This window comes from Adiantum capillus-veneris, chromosome 29, assembly GCF_014529385.1.
Source record: "Adiantum capillus-veneris isolate H3 chromosome 29, ASM1452938v2, whole genome shotgun sequence".
Taxonomy (NCBI): domain Eukaryota; kingdom Viridiplantae; phylum Streptophyta; class Polypodiopsida; order Polypodiales; family Pteridaceae; genus Adiantum; species Adiantum capillus-veneris.
In genome coordinates, this window is record NC_140959.1 from 23,420,805 (window position 1) to 23,445,567 (window position 24,763).

At 42.2% G+C, this 24,763-nt stretch overlaps 1 protein-coding gene across 1 annotated transcript; it reads left to right on the forward strand.

Moving 5' to 3' along the window:
• Positions 1–5,555: 5,555 nt before the first annotated feature.
• LOC147418887 (uncharacterized) lies at positions 5,556–8,687 on the forward strand. Its single transcript, XM_086505758.1, has 3 exons — positions 5,556–5,679; positions 5,814–6,036; positions 8,117–8,687. Exons 1-3 carry the CDS (start codon positions 5,556–5,558, stop codon positions 8,685–8,687), a joined length of 918 nt encoding a protein of 305 aa, XP_086361884.1.
• Positions 8,688–24,763: the final 16,076 nt, after the last annotated feature.

Below are 24,763 nucleotides of genomic sequence, written 5' to 3' on the forward strand. Positions count from 1 at the left end.
TTTCATATACACCTCCACCATCCTCTCTCCCCAAGATCTCCATGGCTATAGCACTTGTGGAGACTTTACCAACCACCTCTTCTACCCTTTCTTCTACAACTTCATAGCCCATCATCTACAAGCTATCCATGGCTATGAGCGTAGCATTGGGGTAAACTTCTCTAATCCTCTTTTACCCTTTCAGGTACGCCTTCTTAGATTATCATATCCAAGCTTCCCATGGATGGAGCACCTACAAAAACTCTATCAACCACCTCTTGTCTCCTTGCCATGGCTGCAGTATTGCACTCGAAGAATCTCCATTGAACTTTTTATCCTTTATATCTCCCTCTCTCCAAAAAAATTTACTTTTTCCTTCATCTCTAGCTAATTCAAATACACCATCAAACCCTCTTATTGTAGCCCCTTCCTCTTTGTAGAAATGTCAAATTCTAGTACTCATAGAAAGCCAAAAGATGACATAGAAAGGGTTGTCTTGTACAACACCAGAGATTCTAATGGGGAGTGGGTTCCTCGAGTGTTTTGGAAAGGCGTTTGGGTTCTTCATGCAACCTGTAGCCACTGGGACTTATCGTGTTCAAGATTGTGACAACTTGGATCAACATTGGAAAGGGAGGCTGCTTGGGTTCAAAGACCATAGGATCAATGGAACGGTGGTTGCTATTCAACAGGTGTATTCAATGCCTAATATGCATTTGGGGCACACTAATCTAGATTTTTCCACCTAACTGTAAGTTGCTTGTCTTTGTTGTTGCAATAGACATATGCATTGAGTTAACCTATGTGTTCAAGTATGCTAGTATGTTTATTTTGGGCCATTTGATGTCTATGTAGATATATTTCCATCAAACTTGGTGAGCAAGAACAATTAAGAAGTCTCTCTAGGACCTTTCAAAAATTTTATGTTGACATTGGGGTCTCATGATGCTTCTCAGTGTGTAACCATCAATGCTATTGCAAAGCAGAATCTTCTTCTATACACACATAATAGTGCCCACCCAAGAGCATTGTTATGGTTAGATTAGCAGAATTGACATGCGATCACTTCTTAGCATGGAATGGCTACAACCTGATCTTTGTCATCCATCTTATCCATAAAGGAGAAGATGGGTTTTTACAATCTTTCCTTGTTGAAGTTTGAGAAGGTATTTAGGTTTGTAGGTCTAGGTCAATGTTGTCTCATGCACATTTTTGTGCATTTATTTAAGGCCCTGTCTTTCATTGTCACACCCACTATATTTATATGCAAGAATATGTCTTTTGAAGCATTACAACCCTTGCTAGGAGAGAATTGGGGATTTATAGAGGGTATGCATCAGGGAGATAGATATTGATGCAAGCTAGGGGCTTCAAGTATTGGGATACGATACTTAAAACTTTGCACAACTTTGCTTATACGCTTCCACCTAGAGCTGTGGATGTGTAAGACAGGGAAATGGATACCTTTCAAAGCCTTGAAGGGAACCTTGTGACATTTAAGATTCCTATTACAATACCAAATGATGTCTCTGAAGTTGTGCAAGTTAGTGATCTAACAAGCTAGGGGCTTTGGGTATGGTACTTAAAAGTTTGCACAAATTTGTATATACGCTTCCACTATAGGTGGTGGATGTGTAAGACTGGGAAACGGATACTCTACAAAGCCTTGAAGGTAATCTTGTGACATTTGACATTCATATCACAATGCCAAATGATGTCTCTAAAACTATGCAAGTTAGTGATCGTATTCGTTGACACAGTTGCCTTGGTCACTTCAAATATTCCAGTTGCAGAGAAGACAAACGTCATGGAGGAGGAGTTCTTGGCAACCCAAGCCAAGCTTATGGAAGATCAACAACCTCTTCATGTTGAGTCACTTCACTCTAATGCCCCAAACATTGTTGATGAGAGGAGATCGTCCCTCTGTTACCATATACATGTGGTAGTGATGTGTGTAAACACACTAGGATCGCCAGGGCACTTTTTCCCTCTTTAGGATGTTTTTTCCCCGTGCATTGTATATACGCCCATCACTCTAGGGCTATCTATCTTTCCATTGCACACTAAGTAACACACTCTCTATTGCGTGTCTTGAGATTCCTTTGTCTTCTCCAAGCTATGTGTGTTTCTCTGCAATCCTAATTCCAACAATTGGTATTAGAGCAGGTTGCATCCTCTCGGGCTCAGTCGCCAGCAGCTCCATCACACACCTGCTCACTTTCTTTGATTTCAGTGAGTTTTAGGGAGCATTCACAGGTTGACAAAAATTTCAGGTGAGCTCAAAGAGATTAGTCTGCTCAGATTTTTGATTTGGGCTCATTTCGGCCTCCATTTCCACTACAGGCAGTACTGCACAGGCTATTTTGTCATTTTGTGCAGAATGTTTATCAGAGTCGTTTTCTGCATAACAGGTGCCTTACAGTCTTCTATGGTTTGTGCTATATAGCACGTGTTGTTCCCGCTTTGTTTCTCCTCTTTTTGTGCAGTTTTCACATCAGGTGCAACATTTACCATGGCTGACAACAACCCAGATGTGTTCAAGATGTTTGCTGCTGAGACAGATTGGCTGGGAACAATTACCCTATGTGGGATTACATGATGCAGCATGTTTTTATGTCAAAGAGCGTGTGGAATATTGTGCAGGGCATTGATGTACGTCCTAGTTCTGAGGATGCAGGCGATGTTGAGGATGTTGTAGGGCTTGCTGCAAGGATTGTTGCTATTAGAGTTGTTTTGCCTACAACAGAACAATGTCGTCAGGATGTAAATGATGCACAGGCTCATGCATTGATTGTGTTGTCTGTGAAGCACATCATTGTTCCTCACATTTGTTTAGCAAAATATGCAAAACAGGCTTGGGATATTTTGGCTGGTCTTTATGCAAGTCGCAATGAGGCTAAAATTGCTTTGCTGCGTAAAGAGCTAGAATCAAAGATTATGCATGAGGAAGATGATATGGACACTTTCCTTCCTGGTGTCAAGGATATCAATGAGCAACTTTTTCTGCAGTTGAAGTCATCTCAGACAGTTCCCTTGTGCAGACTATTCTTGATGCCTTACCAGATTCATACCAGACTTTTGCTAGCACTTGGAGACTAATGAATGAAGGAAATACTGAAGTTGTCAAGTTTGATGCATTATGGACATTGTTGTTGCAAGAGTCACTTTCCATAAAAAACAAGACTAGGAAGCGTGCAGTTGAACAGGCTTTTATTCCTTCTCAAAGAAAGGGTGGTAACAGCAATGCAGCCACTTCTTATGGTTCTACTGCGAGTGGCAAAACTTCTGTTCCTAATGCTTTTGTTGGCAGTAATTTGTCTGGAAATTTTGGTGGTGATAAGGGGAAAAAAAACATGCATTGCCATTATTGTAAAGTTAATGATCACTTGATCAAGTAGTGTCCTAAGTTGATGGCCAAAGAGGCTAAGAAGAAAGAGGGTGGTTCCACTGCAAATGCTGGTTCCACTACAAATGTTGGTTCCACTACAAATGCAGCCATTGTTGAGTCTTGTGTGAAAGGAGACTATGATGCTGATGTTGATGCAGAATGGGCTTTTAGTGCAGAGTGCACTTACAATCCTGTTGTCCATGATGCATGCATGTCAGCATGTGTGGTATTTCGATAGTGGTGCTACAAAGCACATTACCTCACATCGTGAATTTTTCACCTCTCTCGAGTTTGTCCCTCATGGGAATTCAGTCACTTGTGCCAACAATGCCTTTTATCCGGTTCATGGAGTTGAAAAGATTGTGCTTATTTTGCTGCAAATGGCAGTTCTTCCAGACTTGTTGATGCACTTTTATATACCTAGGATCAAGAAGAATCTTTTGTCTGTATCTGCACTTGCTAGACTTGGACTTGTAATCAAATTTGTGGATGACAAATGTACAATTCATGATCTCAATTTTGGTGATGAGATTGTTGCATCTGGGCCTTTGTGCCGTGGGCTGTATAAGCTCACTTTGTATGACAAGTGTGGACAAAATTTTGCAAATGCAGTTGCAGATTCAAGGGCTATTTCAGATGCAAAACTTTGGCATGCACGTTTTGGTCATCTGAATTTTTCCAGGTTGCTGCGTTGGTGCAGCCAAAGTGGGTCGACCCTAGCAGAGGGCACAGGCAGTGATGTGTATGCTTACAGGTGCAAGCATGGGTGATAAAGCAAGTATGAAGCCCCATTAGCAGCAGATTTTAAATTGTGGATGATGTCAATGTGTAGATTGACAGATGCAGAAAAGCTGCAGATGGTACCATTATTGCTGCAAGGACAAGCAAAGACATGGTTCAATGGTTTAGGTGATGGTGATCGAAGTTCATGGCGAGAGCTACGAATTCAGTTTTTGAAACGATTTCGGCAAACAATCTCTCCTGAAGAAGCCGGTGCTAGGTTGAAGGCGGTACGTCAGGATGTAAGTAAAGACTTTTTCATTTTTCTTGAGCAATTTGAAGCATGTTGGAATCAATTGGAGGTTGCTAGTGGGGTCAAAGGCAACCTATACCTGAAGTTGTTGAAGTTTCTTGAGTGCTTGCATCCAAAGATCAAGGACAAAGTGGAGTGTGGAGCCGATACCTATGAAGATATGGTCTATTTGGCCAAAGTGAAGAGCAAAAAAGTGAAGTGGAAGCTAGAGCTGGGCTTGCTGAAGTGTATTGATTATGTGCATGTTGCGACGATTGCAAAGTATCCTATGGTTCAACTGAAGGAGGTGCCAATTGTTCGAAGTGCAGAGCCTGTTGAGGTAAGGCCTATGGTTGGTTATGTTCCTTGGAGGTTTCCAGTTTATGATGTGCCTGTGCCAATGGTGGACGAGCTTCTCAAGGAGGATAAGCCTCTTGTCAAAGAGAGTCGGTGTGCTAAAGAGGTAGTAGATGTCGGGTTTCTAGAGCAGCATAAAGAGGTAAAGGAGCATGTTCTTACTGAGATTGTGCATGAAAAAGTAGTAGATTGCAGTCAGGTTGCCGATACCAAAAGCTCAAAAGTGGACAAAGAGTGTGTGCAAAAAAAAGGCGGTGACCAACTTTTCATGGAGCAGAAAGAGGATGAAGATGCAGACACGGAGTCAACCTATGGCGAGGATGATGATAATACAAGCTCAGCGTTTTGGGAGACTAGCAAAGAGGAAAGCATGTATGAAGACTTCACATCCTACGGCGAGCAAAATGATTCCGATGAGGTCAAGCTGGTAAGAGTAAAGATTCCTGACTATGTGTATGAAGACATGTCGATTGGAAATGTAAATGAAGAGAAAATTGAAGAGTAGAAGTCTGCAGAAGAGGATATGCAAGTGAAAGTGGTGTGCGGTACCCTATTGGTATCTATGTTCCTAAAGGAGCCATCGAGTATGCTATAGTGGTGCAGCAGATACGAGGTTTTTTCAAGAAGAGTGTTGTTGAGGTGACCAGTCTACCCTGTGATGAAGATGAAGTGGATCCATATTCGAGCTTGGCAGAGACTGATGGTGATGAAGCTGAACAAAGTGGGTATGTCCACTCCTATAAGGAGGAGGAGTCTGTTGATTCTATGCTCTAGGATGAAATGGTATGGGGTGAGCTTCCTTCTTTTTTGTCTAAGAATATGGCAGTAGAGCCTGTATTAGAAGAATTTGTTCATGAAGATGACATACGAGAGGAGTTATTGGAGCAGTATGTCTGTACTTTCTTGGATGGTCCTGAAGAGGAGGTGCTTAAGGTTGTTACAGGTATGGAAGAGAAGATGAAGCTAATGCACGTAGAGAATCCTTTGATTGAAGAGTAGGTGTTGCCGATTGTGCCAAGTGAAGAGCCACATGCTATGGATATGGACAAGCTTATAAAAGTGGTATGTGCTTCACAGGTGATGAGTATGCTTATGGATACAACTATGCAGTGGGCTATTCAATAGGTACAAGAGTTCTTGGAGGAGATTTCTATCTTCTATGGTTGGGAAGGTTGCCACGTAGGTTCAAGGCGGGTGATGATATGGATGATTCATCTATTAAACAAGATGGTGAGCATGATCGTGCTCAATTGGAAGATGATTGGATGCTTGTGGAGAAATGGAGCGGTGAAGGAGTGATGTGTGCATTCTATATGCACCATTGGTTATGTGCATGTGTGCAGTTTTACAGGAGACTACTCCAAATGAATGGTTGCACTCAGGGTTATGTCTTTGATCCAGGCGGAGGCTTTGCTATGATGCAAGGGGTTGGGCATCCTACATGAGGGTTGACATGAATAAAACTCTTACATATGGTTTTTATGTTCACATAGTATTCTCTAAATGTCACATTTTGTAGCTGAATAAAGGCTTCTTTTGGTTGAACATAAATGTTCAACGAGGAGTTGGGCAATGATGCTACAGCCAAAGTGTGTCGACCCTAGCAGAGGGCACAAGCAGTGATGTGTATGCTTACAGGTGCAAGCATGGGTGATAAAGCAAGTATGAAGGCCCATTAGAAGCAGGGAGATCCAAAAAGGGTATGTTTTATATATGTGGTTATGAGGGCCTGAGCGTGGAGATTTGATGCTTGAAGAGAAGGTTTTAACATGTGAAAAGATTCTTAGGACATGCAAAGCAGCTTGGGTAGAGGAAGACATGTGGTCAGTGGAAGAAAGGAAAGGGTGTGAGAGACTTCACACCTCTGCATGAGGAAGGCCGACAAGTCTTAGTCTGTAAAATTTTTGCAAAACTTAATTTTTGTAAAAACTGACTTTGAAGAGAAGGAAAAGGCCGTTTTGAGCATTTTTGCATCTCACGCACATAGGCAAATTCTGCACCGATTAGCAGATATTTAACTTTTCATGCTCTGCTGTGTTAAGGAGGGCAACATACAGAACAGAGAAGGAGAGATCTTTGATGGTTGTATGCTCCACCATAACCCATCAATTGAAGAAGAATCAAGCTCTAGTTGTGTTGCTTTTGGTGTTGTTGCCCCTTCCCTCTCTTCTCTACTGCTCTGTTGCATGGTGTTTCTGGGTGTGTGTAGGCAGGTGTGCCCCCCCGAGGGTGTGCTGTGCAAAGAGAGAGAGAGAGAGAGAGAGAGAGAGAGAGAGAGAGAGAGAGAGAGAGAGAGAGAGAAAGAGATGATTGTGTGCAAGGAAAACAAGAAATTGATATGTTTATGGGTGTGAGGTAGATTGTGGTCTGCGCGAGTGTGTGCGCATTGATTTGGATGGACTTGCGAGTTCGTTTGAGAAAAGTGTTTGTCTGTGTGTAAGATTCTGTGTGGCTAGGGGTGCCATGGAATCCCTGGGCTATAGAGAGGCAGTGTAGAGTGTGTTGGGAGTGTTTTCCCTTTCCCCTTTCCAGCGTTTGCAAAAATCTAATATGGTTGCATCTTTGCCACCTCTTGAAGCACCTGTCAAACATGTTTGTGAAGGCTGTATTCTGGGTGAAATGTAGTATTCGAATTTCCAAAGGATGGTTCAGTTAGGGCCACATGCAGGTTGCATCTTGTGCATAGTGATGTTTGTGGGCCCATGCAAACTCCGTCCTTGGGAAATTACCTTTACTTCTTGACTTTCATCGATGATTACTTTAGGCATGCATGGGTATTTCCACCTAAAGTGAAGTTCATAGTTTTTATGTGCTTCAGACAATTTCTGGCTATGGTTGAAAATGTATCTAAATGTACTATGGGCACCCTCTGTTCCGATCGAGGGGGGGAGTATATGTCTCATGAATTTCATGCATTTCTGGCTAGTCGTGGGATAAAACACCAATGTACAGTGCCTTATACACCTCAACAAAATAGTGTTGCTAAGCAAAAGAATAGGTCACTTACAAAAATGACACGATGTATGGTCAAAAGTCAAGCTTTGCCGCATTCTTTTTGGCTTGAGGCCATCGTGTGTGCCACTTATGTACTTCACAGGTTTCCTACAAAATCTTTTATAGTCTATTACTCCATATGAAGCATGGCATGATAGAAAGCCTTCTAATGAGCACATGCATGTTTTTGGTTGTTTGGCATATGCTTTGGTGTCACAAACACAGTGTAGAAAATTGGACGATACGGCTGTCAAATGTATTTTTGTTGGTTGTAGTGCTGAAAGCAAAGGTTACAGGTTGTATCATCCACAAACCAAGCGTATTCTGGTTTCATGAGATGTAGTGTTTGTGGAAGATTCTGTTTAGCCCTTGCTGTAATGTACTAGAGATAGTAATGTAAACTCACAAGACATTTATGACACTTTGTTGCCTCTTTTCAGTGGTGGAAATACGAATGTAAATTCCAATGAGAAAAATGTACAGCCTATGGGGGTTTCAGAAAATGTTATAGATCAGCCTATTACTGATGCAGATGTACATGATGTACTTGATGAGGAAAGGGCTGAGAATGAGCAGGCTAGAGGTACACAAAAATGGTTGGTGCATACATTGCATGATAGTAAATGCGATGCACCTTTGCCTAGTCATCCTTGTTCAGGTTCTTGCCATGTATCTTATGCATCAGACTGTTATGCTTTGGTTGTGTATAGCTTACATGATGTTGAGGAACCTCTGTCTTTTGATGAAGCACAAAATTCAGAATTTTGGATGACTGCCATGCAATCAAAATATGATGCACTTATAGAAAATGACACATGGACTTTATGTGATTTGCCTCCTGGAAAAAAGGCCAGTGGTACAAAGTGGGCTTACAAGTTGAAACGAGACCCGGATGGTGACATCGATCTCCATAAGACTCGACTTGTTTCAAAGGGTTATGCACAACAAAAGGCATAGATTATGAAGAGACTTTTTCTCCCACTCTTTGTATGACTACTGTGCGTTTTCTACGTGCATTGGCAGCTCATTTTGGTTGGGATGTATATCAATTAGACATTGTTACTACTTTCTTCAATGGTGACATATTTGAGGAAGTTTATGTAACGCAGCCTCACGGTTTTGTCAAGAAAGGACAAGAGGACAAAGTGTGCAGATGTAAGAAGGCTTTGTATGGGTTGAAGCAATCTCCTCGTGCTTGGTATGAGAAAGCTGACACTCATTTGGTCAAACAAGGCTTTCGTAACAGTCCAATAGAAAGCACATTGTATGTAAAGCGTGAGGGTGATGTAGTTCTCATTGTGGTTCTTTATGTTCATGATTTACTGATCACTGAACCAAATGAGAGACATATGCTGAATTTTAGGCTGATTTGAATGCTACTTTCAAGATGAAAGATTTGGGGATGTTGCATCATTACTTGGGTATATAGTTTAAGCAGTGTGATGGTGGTATTGCCTTGTGTCAAAAAAGTTACATAGAGACATTACTATGTAAGTTTGGACTTGAGGATTGCAAACCTATTGCCACTCCCATGAAATTATGTTTGAAGTTGAGTCTACATGATGCTGGTGATCCTGCTGATGTCACTCTTTACTAAAATGTTGTTGGCTGCCTCATTTATCTATGTAACATGAGGCCGGATATTCAGTCTGCAGTCTCATAAGTCATCAAATTTATGCATAGCCTAGGGTCTAAGCTTTAGCAGGCTGTCAAGAGTATTTTCAACTACCTTAGTGGCACTTTACATCTTGGCTTGTTTTATCCCAAGGGGGGATCATTGCCGCCAGACTTGCATGCTTTTTTGGACTCAAATTGGGCTGGTTGTTTTCACAGGCGAGTGTCCACAAGTGGTTTTTGTTTCATGCTTGGTAGTTCATGTATATCATGGTGGAGCAAGAAGCAACCTACTGTGACCATTTCTAGTTGTGAGGCTGAGTATAGGGAAATCTTCATAGTTACGGTTGAGTGTGTATGGCTCAGACGCCTTATGGATGATTTGGGTGTTGGATAGGACACTGCCAACACTATCTACACTGATAACCAGAGTGCATTGGCAGTTGCGAGGAACCCAATTTTTCATGCTCGCACAAAGCACATTGAGGTGAATTACCACTATGTCAGGGAGAGGCTCTCAGCAGGAGAGATCAACTTGGCTTATGTGCCAACATAGAAAAACCTTGCCAATATTTTCACAAAGGCATTGTCTTGTGAGAAGCTCGAAGCTTTCCGCAAAGCTTTGGGCTTACTCCCCTTTGTGGACTGATCATGTCCTCAGAGCATGGAATTTCCTTTTACTCATGTGCCATCTCTTGTTCACCGCATCACTCTAGGGGGGATTCGTTACCATATACATGTAGTAGTGATTTGTGTGAACACACTAGGACCGCCGGGGCACTTTTTCCCTTTTTAGGAGGTTTTTCCCCCCGTGCATAGTGTATACGCCCATCACTATAGGGCTATCTATCTTTCCATTGCACACTTAGTAACACACTCTCTATTGTGTGCCTTGAGCTTCCTTCGTCTTCTGCAAGCTGTGTGTGTTTATCTGCAATCTTAATTCCAACAGCATCAACCTTTACCTCACACCAACTATGGACGACAACGACAAGCAGCATGCGGTAATTGTCTTCCTTGTGTAATTGGCCATCCCAATGTATTTTCCTAGCAACGACTTTTGTAGGATCTTTTGAACATGGAGTTGTGGGTAGCTTGCAAGGTAGGAGAGAGCAGTGTTTTTGGCCCAGAAGCAGCACTTGCAAACTACATCGGCAAACTACCCATGGGTGACATTTGCATTATCCACAAGGATTTCTCCCTTGATGGAAATTTTTCTTTGTGGGTCTTGAAGGTTGTCAACAAGTTCTTGTGCTTGTCTACTATACCTCATACTATGCAAGTAGTTTTTCGTGTAAACAGATCCCTTGCAATGGCCACTTTTGGCATAGGTTTTTGTGGCAAGGTCTTACACCATGTAGCTATCAATCAAGCCTTGGGAGTGGAAGACCCACAAGCCATAGCAGTTTCAGTCCTAACTTCAATTTTACCTAATGCTGAAGCAAGATGCAAGGAAGTTGCACAATGCCTCCTATGTAATAAGCCCCTTTTGTAATTTCATACATCAATATAATATTAGGTCCACGTGTACTTTCCTATCTTGACTTACAATTTGGTGTAAATACATGGATTTTAGTGAAATTTTATTTTTTGATTTTGAATAGGCAAGTTTATTGTGAGTTTTTTTAGCTGCCTTGAAATTTTTATTTTCTAGTTTTGAATAGGCAAGTTTATTGTGAGTTTTATTAGCTGCCTTGAATCTTTATTTGGTATAGAGACATGGAGTTCATTAGATCAATTTAAAAACTATGATTGTGCAAGTGCTTTGTGGATCAATCTCAATCTACTATGATGATGTCGAGGGTCCCAACTTTCCATACAAAGGGGTCAATGTAACGGCAAGTAATTGCCACAAGATGTGTCATTGAATTTCAAATGGTATTCTTAATGCTAATGTTGTGCTGGATTTGTCCCAGAAACTGCAAAAAAACTTATCCACAAGCACCAATTTTGCACTTGTTTTGCCCAAAATTGATGTCTTGTAGACAGGTGTCTTTAACACTGTTTGGGCCAGAACAAGCATATCTGGTGCCTTCCAGATGTCAAGCAAAGGCATTTTGGTTGTATCTCATCCTTCCACAGGTACAAAAGGTTGGGAAGGCACTAGTACCAAAACAACCGTCAGTGATTACTTTGCTGGGTCTTATTTGCCAGTTGAAATACACACATATCATCTGTTTTGGCCATGGTGGTGCAGAAGGCCCCTGTCCACAAGATAGCAAGTTTGGAGCCACCAAGTATGCCTCTATGGCTTCTTGAGTCCTTCAAGGCCGATGGGTTGCATGCGTAACTCAGTGTTGTAGCTTTGCACAATCTCCTTGCATGCCCGTGCAAAAGGAGCCCTTCGAATGAGAAGTTCCACAAACTTTCAATAATGATGAATATCAGCAAAGGCTCTGCTATAATGGTGCACTCTTTGAGGTTGCCTATGTAGTGCCTCTTGCCCGTCTTGCTGTAAAACTTTGTTTTGTGACAGTGCTTGGAGGGTGGGGCTGCATCCTCTAGGATAAAATTTTCATTGCTAGACTTGTATTCTTGAGGTCTTAACAATAAAAATATGACACTCATCCTCTCTAGCCTTCATTGCTTCACAATCAATTTATAGAAAGGCAAAAAGTGAAGGCCATACAACAACAATGAAAGCAAAACGTCATATGATTCTCTCCTCACTATTAGAAGGTAGTGCATAAAAGACAACCGTTGCTTGTTGAAGCCTCTTCAAATGGAAAAAATATTATTTGACATAAGGTGAGGAAATCCCTTGTCAATATTATCAGCATGATTCCTTGCATTGGTAGCTTTCTTAGCACTTTGTGGAGATTGTACAAAGAAAGATGAGGGTATTGTCTCCTCGATGCGCAAATAGTGACCTAGACGTGAGAAAACGTCTTCATTTGAGGCCCCTATGGCAAGTTTCACCTTGCGTGGCACTAGGAATACATTCTTAGTAACTCCTCGTTCCCTCAAAGCGTTCTTGAAGAGGCCATGTAGTGCAATGTAACCCTTTGTGCTAATTTCAACTTCATCACACTTCTTCTGCAAATCAACATCACTCATGAGATAAGAAAACTTACACATCACCTCCTTGGTTACAACAAAATAGATATGTCTTCCTTTTGGTGTGTGTAGGAGTTCTATGACATCTGACTTCTTAAGGAAACTAGTAAGCAAATAAATGGGATCCTCTTGTCTTTGGCTACCACATGTCTCTTGGATGAAATTCCTACAAGAAGAATAAAAAACAAAACAATCACCACAGAAGCGACTTCATACATGTAGGAGATGTGATAGGGTATTAAAAAATGCACCTTGTAGGTATAACTCTCCTCATCCAAGCACCACCTTTGGGAGCAAGGGTCTCTATGGATGAGAAGATCCTCTTACTATCCCTTGCACCTGAAGGTGTCTCTTTCAAACTCAATATGGTACCCTCAAGCTTTGCAATCTTACCATCCTTCTCTTCCACATGTTGCTCAAGAGTTTGTGCTTCTTTCTCCACATGAATGATCCTCTTTTGCAGACTAGAATTGTTATGAATGATAACTTGGTGTTAATGCATCAACCATTGCACACTATGAGCTCTGCTAGTGGACAACTGCTTGCAGTAGCCAAGCAGACCTGTCTCCCCTCTACCTACATATTGCAAGAAGGTAGGAATACTATTGAATGTTGGATACACATTAACAAAAGGGTCATTGGGGTAGAGGTAACCATCCACCCAAAGGTCCTCATCTCTGTGATATGCACTACAGCATTGTTGTGTTGTATGTAATTCATAACGCTTGGAGGATGCAAGCTCCTTTGACAACCAGATATGTACGCGTTTTGTTTTTGACAATCTTGCTGTGGATGGGAGGTTTGTAATGTCACCTAGCTCCATGGAAAGGGGAATAAAGATGGCCTCATGCAAGTGTCAAGAGTTGCAGCAGATCCATGGCGGGGAGAGGTAAGCTATGGAGTGAAGAGCTATGGGATGGAGAGCTACAGGATAACTACGGAGTGGAGAGGCCGAGAGCTATGGAGTGGAGAGCTTTAAGATGGATAGCTGCAAGAGAGCTATGGAGTCGAGAGCTATGGGATGAAGAGCTGCAGGAGAGCTATGGAGTGGAGAAGAGGGCTATGGAGTGGAGATCTGCAGGAGATCTATGAAGTGGAGACGAGAGCTATGGAGTGGCGAGATTTGGGATGGAGAGCTGTAGGAGAGCTATGAAGTGGAGAGCTACATGAGAGCGATGGAATGGAGAAGAGGGCTATGGAGTGGAGATCTGCAAAGAGCTACGGAGTGGAGAGGAGAGTTATGGAGTGGAGAGATTTGGGATGGAGAGCTGCATGAGAGCTACGGAGTGGAGTGGAGAGCTTTGGGATGGAGAGCTACAGGAGAGCTATGGGATGGAGAGCTGCAGGAGAGCTATGGAGTGGAGATCTACAGAGAGCTACGGAGTGAAGGGAGAGCTATGGAGTGGAGAGATTTGGGATGGAGAGTTGTAGGAGAGCTATGGAGTGGAGAGCTATGGGATGGAGAGCTATGGAGTGGAGAGCTGCAGAAAAGCTATGGAGTGGACCTCCAATGAGGAGAGGGAAGGAGGAAGAGTGTGTGCTGAAAAGTAGGAGAGAGAAGAGAGAGGGAGAGGAGTGAGAGAGAGGGCAGTGATTTTGGAGGGAAATAAAAAAAGGTGGAAAGTTTGATATTTAGCAAGTCTAGTAGTGAGATTTTGGGAGAGAAAATTGATTTTTGAGTATACATATAGGTTGGGGAGAAGTTTTGAGTAAAAGTGAGTTTTTTTTTGTTTTTTTTGAAAAAAAGTACTTTTTTGGGCTGAGGCTATGGATGTCCTTGATGATGTGGAAAAAAACGGGGGGAGGGTAGTTATTGTCATAAGGACCACACTCTTTTGGGTAGTGAGAGAATGTATCTATCCTCCCTCCCTAGCCTCTATTTCAACCTACAAAAAGCCTATGACAACCTATAAAAAAGCCTATGAGAATACCCTCATTCAATGGCCTTGTCTCCTAAATCAAACACATTTTTTTAGTCTTAGTCCCTTAAAATTAGGGATCCTTACAAGGCCTTTTGGGGCTCATATTTTTCCTAATGGTTGGTGGTGATACCAACCTAAAGCATCAACTAAATGCATGAAATTGATCAAAATCTTGCATGAGGATCAATGCAATAACAAAAAACCAAACCTGAGGCTATTCAAGCAGACACATTGGATGCTTCTTGTACATTTTTGTTGAAATACGCCTTCGACATACATCCTTGTAGTTTAGAAACACCTGTGTATTGCTTGTCCAAAAGGCTATGACTTTGTCTTTGACTTCCTCTATAATGGCATTCCTTGTGTGTGGTTCTCGCTCACACAAATGCAATGGAAACCGTGACTTTTGTTTCAATCCAGATCTAGTGGCAAAATCTCTTTGATGTACTCGAAGAAGCCACGATGCAGCTGCTATATTTGGTTTTTGACTGCCATAGTTCATAACCATCATGATACTTGATTATTTAATAAGCAATTCTCTCAAGTTTTTTGGTCGTCTGGCATCCTTGAGAGCATTTTGCAATTCGTTGATGGGCCAAAGCATGTATTGGTGGTACCAAAAAGGGGTGTCTTGGACACTCCTATGGTAGCACTTTACAAGCCCCATCTTCATGTGTTACATATAAATAAACTAGCATGTTATATATCAATGGATGGATTTTTTCATGTAGAATCTAAAACTATAAAGTCTGACAAGTTTTGCATTTTTTGGCAAAAACTCTACCACTCCCCACTTGTTTTAAATGTTACCACCAAAAGGTGCAAAAAGTGGTACCACCAATACATGCTTTTACCCTGATCAAATGATTGTGATTCTCATATGGTTTGTCCGCTTCTTCACATTTAAATTGCAAGCCTCTCAATGTACGATGGTTGAGAATGGCTTTGATTATTTCTCCCTTTGCATCGTTGTCAAGCCCTTGTGTGCAACGTGTGAAGCACTTGATCACTTCTAATGTGACAGTTTGCCGCTTTGTCTTGCTTAATTTCACTCGTTTAATCGTTGATTTCCTTTCCTTTCCTTTTTCTTGATATGCACGCTTTCTTTTTGTTTCGTACTACTTGATTAAAGTCTACCTGCATGAGAAACACTTGAATGAAGCGACACATAAACATGATGTGACTTGAAGATCCATTGATGGTGCAAGAGGAAGAAATTCCATGTTCATGGAATTTTTTACTGATGAAACCATCTCTTTATGAACCTACTCAATGGATTACATGGTGTTTACTGATGAAAGCATCTCTTGGTGAACCTGCCCAATGGAGAACAATTCCGTGTTGATGGTATCGTTTACTGATGCAACCATCTCTAATTAAATCTGTTTGATGGAGGACATTTGGAGGGAGTCCTAGAGGCTGTTATAGAGAACTAGGGAGGGTCCCGTAGAGAGAGAGAGAGAGAGAGAGAGAGAGAGAGAGAGTTGCTGAGCACTATGCTTTAGGCTCAACAATCACAAAGATGGTGATTAGCACACGCGTGCACACACACACACACACACAGATTCTCTGTGAGCTACCATGGAGCCTGCAACAATCGTGTGTGAGTGGAGGGAGAGAGAGAGAGAGAGAGAGAGAGAGAGGGGGGGGGGGGGGAGGGGGGGGGGGGGGGGGGGGAGGGAGAATGAGTAACAGACATTGGCAAATTTGGCAAACATGCATTAGACCGTTTCATAACCGCTCAATTATTTATAAAAAGCTCCATTACCCTTACCCTTTTTACTTGGAATCAGGAGGTAGCTGCCAATGTGCTACCTTTGTCCGGGACACAGGTAGTAAGTCCACCTATTCATGCATACACCCTGCAACTAGACATGCAAACACACAAGTAGTGGTGGATGTAAATTGAAAAGGATATATAGTCTCTACTTATCTCTCAATGAAGCATAGCTATACATTATTTTCTTAGTTTGGTTCCTTTAATTCTCTATCCATTGCAACTCGTTGACACTTTGAAATTGATTGTGGTGCCAAATTGTTCTTTGGTGCCAAATGGGAGAAACTATCACATTTGGTAAATAGTCCAAAGACATGTAGGTTTCTCTTTATGTCATCCTTTAGATTGTTGAATCGTAACCGTACTGCGATATACATGGTCCTGTCAAAATGATATGGCTTGTAAGAGCAATCAATATTAGTTTGTTAAATAGAGGATTCTCTAGACATCAAATTGTAGCTTATATTAGTTGCTACTTTCACCTTGACAAAAGTCTTCGCAAGAAATATTGTATGCACAACATTCAATCGACAATTTGTGCAGTAGCAAAGAGAACAAGATATTTTTAAAGGCTGGAGAAACAATCCCATGAAAAGACCTTAAAGATATGCCATTGGAGGCAAAAGAAAAAGGTGAAGGTTCACATTGGCATTCTAGAGAAATAAAATGAGATAGAACTATATTCATCTAGGGCAGTGAAACGAAAAGTCTACCCATTGAAAAAGTAAACAAAAGAAGAAATCAATGGTTCATATGAAAAAGCCATGTCCACCTAGCTCTCTTCCCCTCTGAGGCTTCTTTGAAAAGCCCAAAAAGGATGTCTGGTTTTTTTTGCTTCTGTGGCCCCTATAAGGATAAGGTTGAAGGGTTTCAAAAAGGATAGGTAAACTATCAATCATTTTTCCTTCCTTAGTTGTGAACACACCTTTGTAAGAGACTTGAAAATTTAGGAGAGCTCAAAAAAACTAGATTCACAAAAAAAATTAAAAAATTGATTCGAGGAGTTAACAAAAGGAATTGCAAGAAGCTAGTCTCAACCCTTCCGTGTGTTCTTAAATAAAAGGAATTGCAAGAGGAGTAATTAGAGGCCCTTTGCTTTGAGAGCTGCTAATATAAACTCTAAGTTGATGGCTTGCAGCTTGCTCTAGAGGCCGGGCTTCAGCCTCGCATTGAGATGATCACATGGTGCATGTAGTGGTGGCGAGGTAGGCGGGCTGATCATTGCCATGTAAAGTGGAGGTACGGGAGCTGGGGAAGCTAGGAGGGGGCAGCATTTGCCAATGCACTTGATCTGGAGAGGCAACTTCATCAATGTGGCACATGTAGGCGGCGACATGAATATGGTAATTGTTATGGCAACAGGGAGCTAGCAGATGCACCATGAGCTTGTCACGCCCCGCCTCCAGAAATGCATTGTAGGAGAAGGGCCTGCATGCTGAGGAACAATTAGGGACGCCATACGCAGGCCATCGATGAGCATTCGGGACCTCGCCCACGTGGTGCCATAGCAAGCTGGCGCCGTCATAGCGTAGCAGAGCGAGGTCAGCGGAGCGAAGAGCGAACAAGAAGCCGCCATTCAAAACGACGAACTTGGGCATGGAGCCCGTGTCGCCAAAGATTTCCTTTGGAAATAGGTGCGGCGCCAGCTGCCATCGCGCGGTGCTCTCTCTCCACATCTCTGCGGAGTTAACAAGGTTGGCAGACGACGCATGCCCCCCGATCACACAGACGGAGTCATCCATAAACACCACAGATGCCCCACTCCGCTTCTCGTTCAGCTCGGGCAGCACTTCCCACTCGAGCTGTCCGCCAGCTCCACTTATAGGTGTCCCCACGTCCTCCAACAATGAATGCATGTTGAGGCGCCAAACTGTCTTAGGGGCGTTCTTCAGCCGCTCGCGATGGGATGCGCCTTCATTAACACCTCCTGCTGCATACAGGCACTGGTTGCTGCCGTCAAAAACTAGCGATGTGGTAGGGCTAAGCCTATAGACGGCGCTGTTTACTGGTTGAGATCGCCATTCCTTCCTCTGTAAGTCGAGCAAGTGCAGCAAGCAGCTGGGATGGCCACCATATTGAGCAGCAGCCTGTTGCTCCAGCAGGACGATACCATTCTTTGCTGCTCCGCTGCCGTGGACTACTCGGAGAGTATTGCGCATTCTGTCCTGGTCTTCCGGCCTTGAAGAGCTAAAAAGTGAGAAGCCCGGAAGCAGAAGCGCAGGCGTGCTTATACCACGCGCTAATGAAGCGCAGCTTGATACCGCCACGCTCCCGTCCCGAAAAACGGTGGCCACTGCGTATTTTTGGTTCTCTGCATGCCCGGCACATTCTTCAGCAAACTCGTCCATATTATTGCCTTGACTTCTCTTAAGCTGTCGTGGAACTTTGCAAACGCAGCGCCTGCACCTGCCGATCTTCACACCTCCAGCCGGAATCAATACACAGTTAATTTCACACCCTAGCACCAGCTTTTTCACAAGTGTGACCGGCTAGGTCGGGCCTACAAGAAGCACTCTAAATTTGGCATGGAACTCTTTGGCAGCAATCGTGGATTAGTGCCACTTGGCAAGTTAATAATGACAAACTTTCTTGCTATTGCTCTCTGCTAGTAGGAAACCCACGATTGTGAAAAACAAAATCTAATGAGAATTTCAATAGATGCTTTTGCTCTTTTCTATAATCACCAACGGCGCCTCAAAAGTCGAAGAGTTGCATGGCAGCAAAGGCACTAGGTGTGCGGCATATACTGGGTGGACAGGCGAGCCACAAGGTGTTGCCATTGTCGGGCCTGGGCAGCGCGGGTGGGGACGGGTTTTCTTTTTCATATGTTAAAGCAGGCGACGGTTGACAACTTTGAAGTTGTTTACATTGGTTAGCTGAGTTCGTCGAGCTTGATGGGGAATTGCCCGCGTTCAAATCCAGTCTAGAGCTTTTAAAAACAGTAGTGAACCCACGAATGCTTGGAAAGCTTGCATAAGAATATGTTGAGATTCCACTGAATAAAATGAAGAAATAGTCACTATGAGCCATGGCCTATGAAAAAAAATTAAGTACATTTTAATTTCTCTCATACAGTACCTCCTAACGCATGGAAATACACTCACTTTCTCTCTCTCCCTCCCTCGCTCTCCTCCATGCGGCATGTGCCCATTTTTTCCTCTTCAAACCCATGTGAGCATCTCCATTCTTTCTCAACATTTCTACGTGGGATTACACTAAACCTAAGTTTTTTAGAGCATTGGGCATGTACTTGACCATTTTCTACAAGTTAAGAGATATTTCACACATACACTAAGACGTCACACAAACATGTCACCAAAAGACAACCTCTCTCTTGCTTCTTGATCTTTAGCTAAAAGATGCTGAAAGAAATCTATACTACCACTGTGAATTCATGATAGGGAAAGCCTTTGAAAGATTGAGTGCCTCACGTTCAGAAAGCCTCCACATGAGATTGCTATGCGTATTAAGTTTATATAGCTTGGCATACGGTCATATGCGTTTCTATCTAAGTCATTCTATTCTCTGCTTCTAAACCTACCAAAAGCACTATGCCATAATCAAAGAGTATGGCTTCACTCTACTCTCTGTAGAAGATCAAAATGGTGCCTAGACTTGATAATTAAGAGAAAACATAGAAAACCTCCTAGAGTCTTGATTGTATTCAAAAGAGCATGGAAATCAAGTACAAGATTCGGACTCAAGAGTTAGTCCCTCTCTCTCACACCACACTTGCTAGCCTATCTCTATACGTGAAGGAATTCATCATGATTTTCTAGATTCCCCACACACAGACATCTCTCTCAAGGTGTTGATGATGCCTTCTCCATTACATGTGTCCCGATCTGTAGCAATTTCTCCCTTTCATATCTTTCCTCCTTGTCCGACCACAATTCAAATGTCTTGTGGTCCACCCTATCTTCTACATCAACTCTCTACTTTTTTGAAACTTACTTGTGTCCTCACAAGTAGCCAAGTGTCAATGAGTCATCAGAGGATGTCGACTAGATAAAAAATATTCTAGCTATGCAGCTCTATCTCTAGTGAGCACCACCAGTTTGATACCTCTTGCTGATGTGTAACAAATTTTTCATGATGATAACGAGATTGTCAATTCCATCTCACCAAATTGTTGATTCTAATACCAACCACATTGCTGATTCTAACTTTTGATGCTGAGAAGATTGTTGATTCTAATGTTAACCAAAATTTTTATTTTATGTCAAGTATGGAGCCAAAAGTAATCGACATTCTAGTAAGAACCGACAAAATTTGATCGGACTAATGTCAAAAGTTGTTAGTACCAACATGAAGGAACCTCCACCATTGCATTTGTTTGAAAAAATTATTCCATCTCAAACGTTACCAATGAATACATATGATGGATTTTTAAGGGGTCGCCTATGAGAAGAAGTAAATTCCCAACAAGAATCCAAATTGCTATCGTTAGTTGGCATGGAGCTCTTGGGAGAATTCATGGAACTAATTATCGTTAGTTGGCATGGAGCTCTTGGGAGAATTCATGGAACTTGATTAGTGCCACAAGGCAAGTTAATAATGACAAACTTTCATGTTGTTGCTGTGTGAGAAGGGCTTATGAAATTCCTGATTAAATTTTAGAGGTACAATGAATTGATTTGATGGTTTTTACACAAAATTTATATAGATCTTCTACTTTTTCTCACGTTAGAATTTGAAAGCTAGAGGTAAACCTCAAAATGTCTAGGTGGCATTACACTAAACCTAGGTTTTTTCCAGCATTGCAATCAATGGTACTTGACCATTTTCTACGATTTAAGAGATATTTCACATATACACTATGGTGTCACACAAACATGTCGACAACTATCAACCCCTCTCTTTCTTTGAGATGGGATATCTACTTGTCATCTTGTCTAAGAAATGCTTAATTATTTTTCCACCAAAAGCATAAAAGCATTATTGAAAATGTTGCTAATGGCAAAATTTGTGATGCTTGTATTAGCTTCTTTAAAATATCTTACGTCACTTAAGCAACACCCGTAAGTTCAAAGTTTTTTTGCAAGAAGCCGTGGGGAGCCATTTTCTTCTCCCTTGACTTTGCGGAGAGAGAGAGAGAGAGAGAGAGAGAGAGAGAGAGAGAGAGATGTAATGATATATTAATGTCTTCAAAAAGGCCAAAATGACCTATCAGAACAATCCATTACAAACTAGTAAATGTAATACCATGTGTGGGTACAAAAAAAGAGATACGAAAATGAATCTAGAAGTGCCATTAGCTGGAATGGTGTGGGGCATCGTAATCTTCCTAGCTCCAATGCTCAGACAATAAAAATACCGTAGGTGTGAGCATGAGCTGAGCTTTTCAGTGGTGGTTGTTCCTCTATGTACCCAGTGTTTTGTGTGACAATAAATGAACCGACATCACTATGAAAATCTCCAAGTGTTTACCGCGTTGTTTTACCGCATTTTGTAGAGAGAAGGTGCAAATTCAATTAGAGAAACAAAAGAGAGGAGGGCGGGGGTTTTTTTTGTGTTTAAAATATTACCATGACTATTTTAGCTGTAATTATTACCGCGTTTATTACCGTTGTTATTACCGTGCATATATATTACCGTAGTTAAATTCGACAGCCAAATTTAGCGCCTAAACTTTTAAATTCTGGCTTAACCCCGCCGCCCCCTCCAAATTTTGGTGTTTCCTTCCTCTCAATAAAAATTAAAGAATATTGTATATAATTTTCAGATTTAAAAAAAAGAGAGAGAGAGAGAGAGAGAGAGAGAGAGAGAGAGAGAGAGAGAGAGAGAGAGAGAGAGAGAGAGAGGGGGGGGGAGAAGGAGGCGGGGGATATAAGATTACACTTGGTTACAACTAAAATAATAACTGCCAATTGATTAACATAATTGAGCATATTCTCAAATCTAAAGAGAGGAAGAGGGAGGAGAGAGAGATGAATGGATTACACGACCAAAAAACTTCATAACTGTAAAATGTTTATGAATCATTTTCCAAAAGATCTCTACGTGAAGCATCATCCAATTCTAAGCCCATGGCTCCTAAATCAATAAAGAGAGAAACAGAATTGTCGTTTGTGGATGCATTGCCTTCATCATCTTCGAATTCGTCATCCTCCATCTCATCATCTTCATCATCATGGCAATCATCCTCGCTAAGACTTGCTGCCACCGGACTTGATTCATGGACCTCCTTCTCCTCTATTTCCACCTCATCCAAAGTTGGAGGTGGAAGAGGGTCGAAGATAGTCTCCACTTCATTAGTGAAAAAAATGGTTCCCCATCAAGGTGTTACGGGAATTACGAACCAAAGTTTTGGTTGGTGGATTGCTGGGATATAGATGACCTATAAAATAGCAGCTCAAAGTGAGTAACATTGGTATAACTAACACTACAAGAAAATAAGAATAAAAAAGGTACATGTCACTCACCTGCTCACAATTGCACGGTAAAACTAAATTGTCATACCCCTCTCTGTGATGCACATTAGAATCCACCATGTAGAGGCCATTATCATGCCCTCTAGACATATTTGCAAACCACTTGCACTCAAATATGAAGGTATTAAAGGTTCTAAAATTAACCTTTAGTATCCTTTCAATAGTTCCGCAGTACTTGGCTTCATCACCGTTTGTGTCATAGTTGCCCATGATGGCACAATCCATGGTGGTTCTACGCTCGTCAATGTGGCGCGTACGAAAGGGACGACCCTTTGACCACATAGAGTTAAAGGAAAGGCACTACAAAATAGAAAAATATATTAATTTATCAAATACATATTAAAGATAATTTCAAGAAATATCGTTACTAGGTATATGAGTACTCTATCTTCGGTACGCAGCCTCGTACATACTCCCATTCTTTGCTGGTGATGTCTTCTCCGTGCGCTTTTGCCTCGATCACACTCTCATGAATCCACTCTGCACTAATGAGATCTGGGAAACATGCAAGGTGTCTAGGCACTGGGGGGGCCCTCCTTCCTCCATGTGCTTGTTTCATGCTTCCCTCTATTGCAAACGCCTTGCCTTTGCCACTATCCACAAGTCCACCCACTTGGTCATAATCTTTGCATTGAGAATGCAAAAGTTATCGACCACTCGGGATAGATTCATATCCTTGTTAAGTAATTTCCCCTTTCCACTTGCGGGGTAGGTGTGCCCCGCTTACTCCTCTCTTGTATCGTCCCTCCCTGCACACGAGACATGAGATAGCATGTGCATGCTCATTGCAATATAGCATGCAATCGTTGACGCACGCATGGATGCGCTCATACTCCATTCCAAGTGCAGTGACATACGATCTAGCTCATCGACAATCTGGAGGCATGTGGTGATCTTCTGGCAACATTTTGTCCATCAAACTACAAAAACATGCGTATTAGTATAATTCCTAGAAGACGACACCATAAAGAGAGAGGGAGAGAGTATATCAAAGACACATTCCATACTTGCAGAAGTAAGACATCTTGGACACTTGCATTACTCCAACGGAATTTTTCTTGCAAGGTGAGGACTTCCAACGATGCTTAGAGCATAGAGTACCATGCACTGTCGTAAAGAGGTGTTCGGGCACTCATCATCAATCTATCCTCCATTTCGGCATCCCGTTTAGTGCAGGCTCATGAGCTAGTAACTAATCACACATGTCGAACATGTCCTCATCCTCTGCCTCAAAGTGCAACGAAGACGCCATAAGAGCTGCCGACGAAGAGCCAATGGGAGGATCACCATGCGGTGCACCCAAATTGCCCAGTCACTCTTGCCTCTGTCGTTTGGCCTTGCACGTCGCTGCACCTCCTCAAGCGAAGGGTGAGTCTCGCTATCATCTCTCTGAGCGCTTTTTTGAGGATGCCAAAGCCCTTCGTTCTCCACGTGCTCCAAAGCAATGCGTCTCAAGCGAGGGATTGCCCTTTTGCACTTGGCGCAAGGACAAGGTAGTTTTTCCTTTAACCAACGATCTCGCTCTGGGCCTCCAGGGGACCACGATCATCCCAGTCGATGTCTTGTACACACGAAATGTTGTTTATTTAGTGATGTGTCCTAAAAAATAAATAATTAGAAAAGCCCTTAATGCCATTAGAGAAATTACATATAGTTAAAGTCAAAGGGAATAAATGACAATGAGTGTTAAAAAAAAAAAAACTAAAAGAGAATTTAAAAAATGCAATTGATAAACATTTAAAAGTACTACAAAATAAAGTATCCTTTAAAATCTTCATTAAAAAACTCAAAAGGCTAAAAAATGAAACAATGTATAGCTAAGGGTAGAGGGAATGGTTTGTATCCCCCCCCCCCCCGCCCCGCCCCCGCAACCTTGGATTTGCATGTTTCCGTTTGAAATGGCTGGCCGCGATAATATAGGCGGTAATTATCGCGGTAACACAAGCGATAATATCCGCGGTAATACCCGCGGTAATAACTGGCACCTAAAATAGGCAAGAAGGCAGAGTATGCCACATTTTTGCAGCATACTCTGTGTTCTTACTCTCCGCCATCGCTCCCAAGCTTCCTCGTCTTCCCCTCCCCCAACCTCCCTTCTCCTTTCTCTCTCTCTCTCCCCCCCCCCCTCCCCCTCTCTTCTTCTCCAAACTTCCCAAGTTTTGTCGAAGAGAATTTCGTCCAAGTTTCGACGAAGGGGGTATTCTGCCATCGTCTTTGGAAGCTCAACCT

Coding starts and splice junctions, on each gene's coding strand:
- LOC147418887 (XM_086505758.1), top strand. CDS start 5,556: ATGGCAGTAGAGCCTGTATTAGAAGAATTTGTTCATGAAGATGACATA. Junction 5,680..5,813: donor GGTGCTTAAGGTTGTTACAG/GTATGGAAGAGA, acceptor TGTGCTTCACAG/GTGATGAGTATGCTTATGGA. Junction 6,037..8,116: donor TGGAGCGGTGAAGGAGTGAT/GTGTGCATTCTA, acceptor GTAATGTACTAG/AGATAGTAATGTAAACTCAC.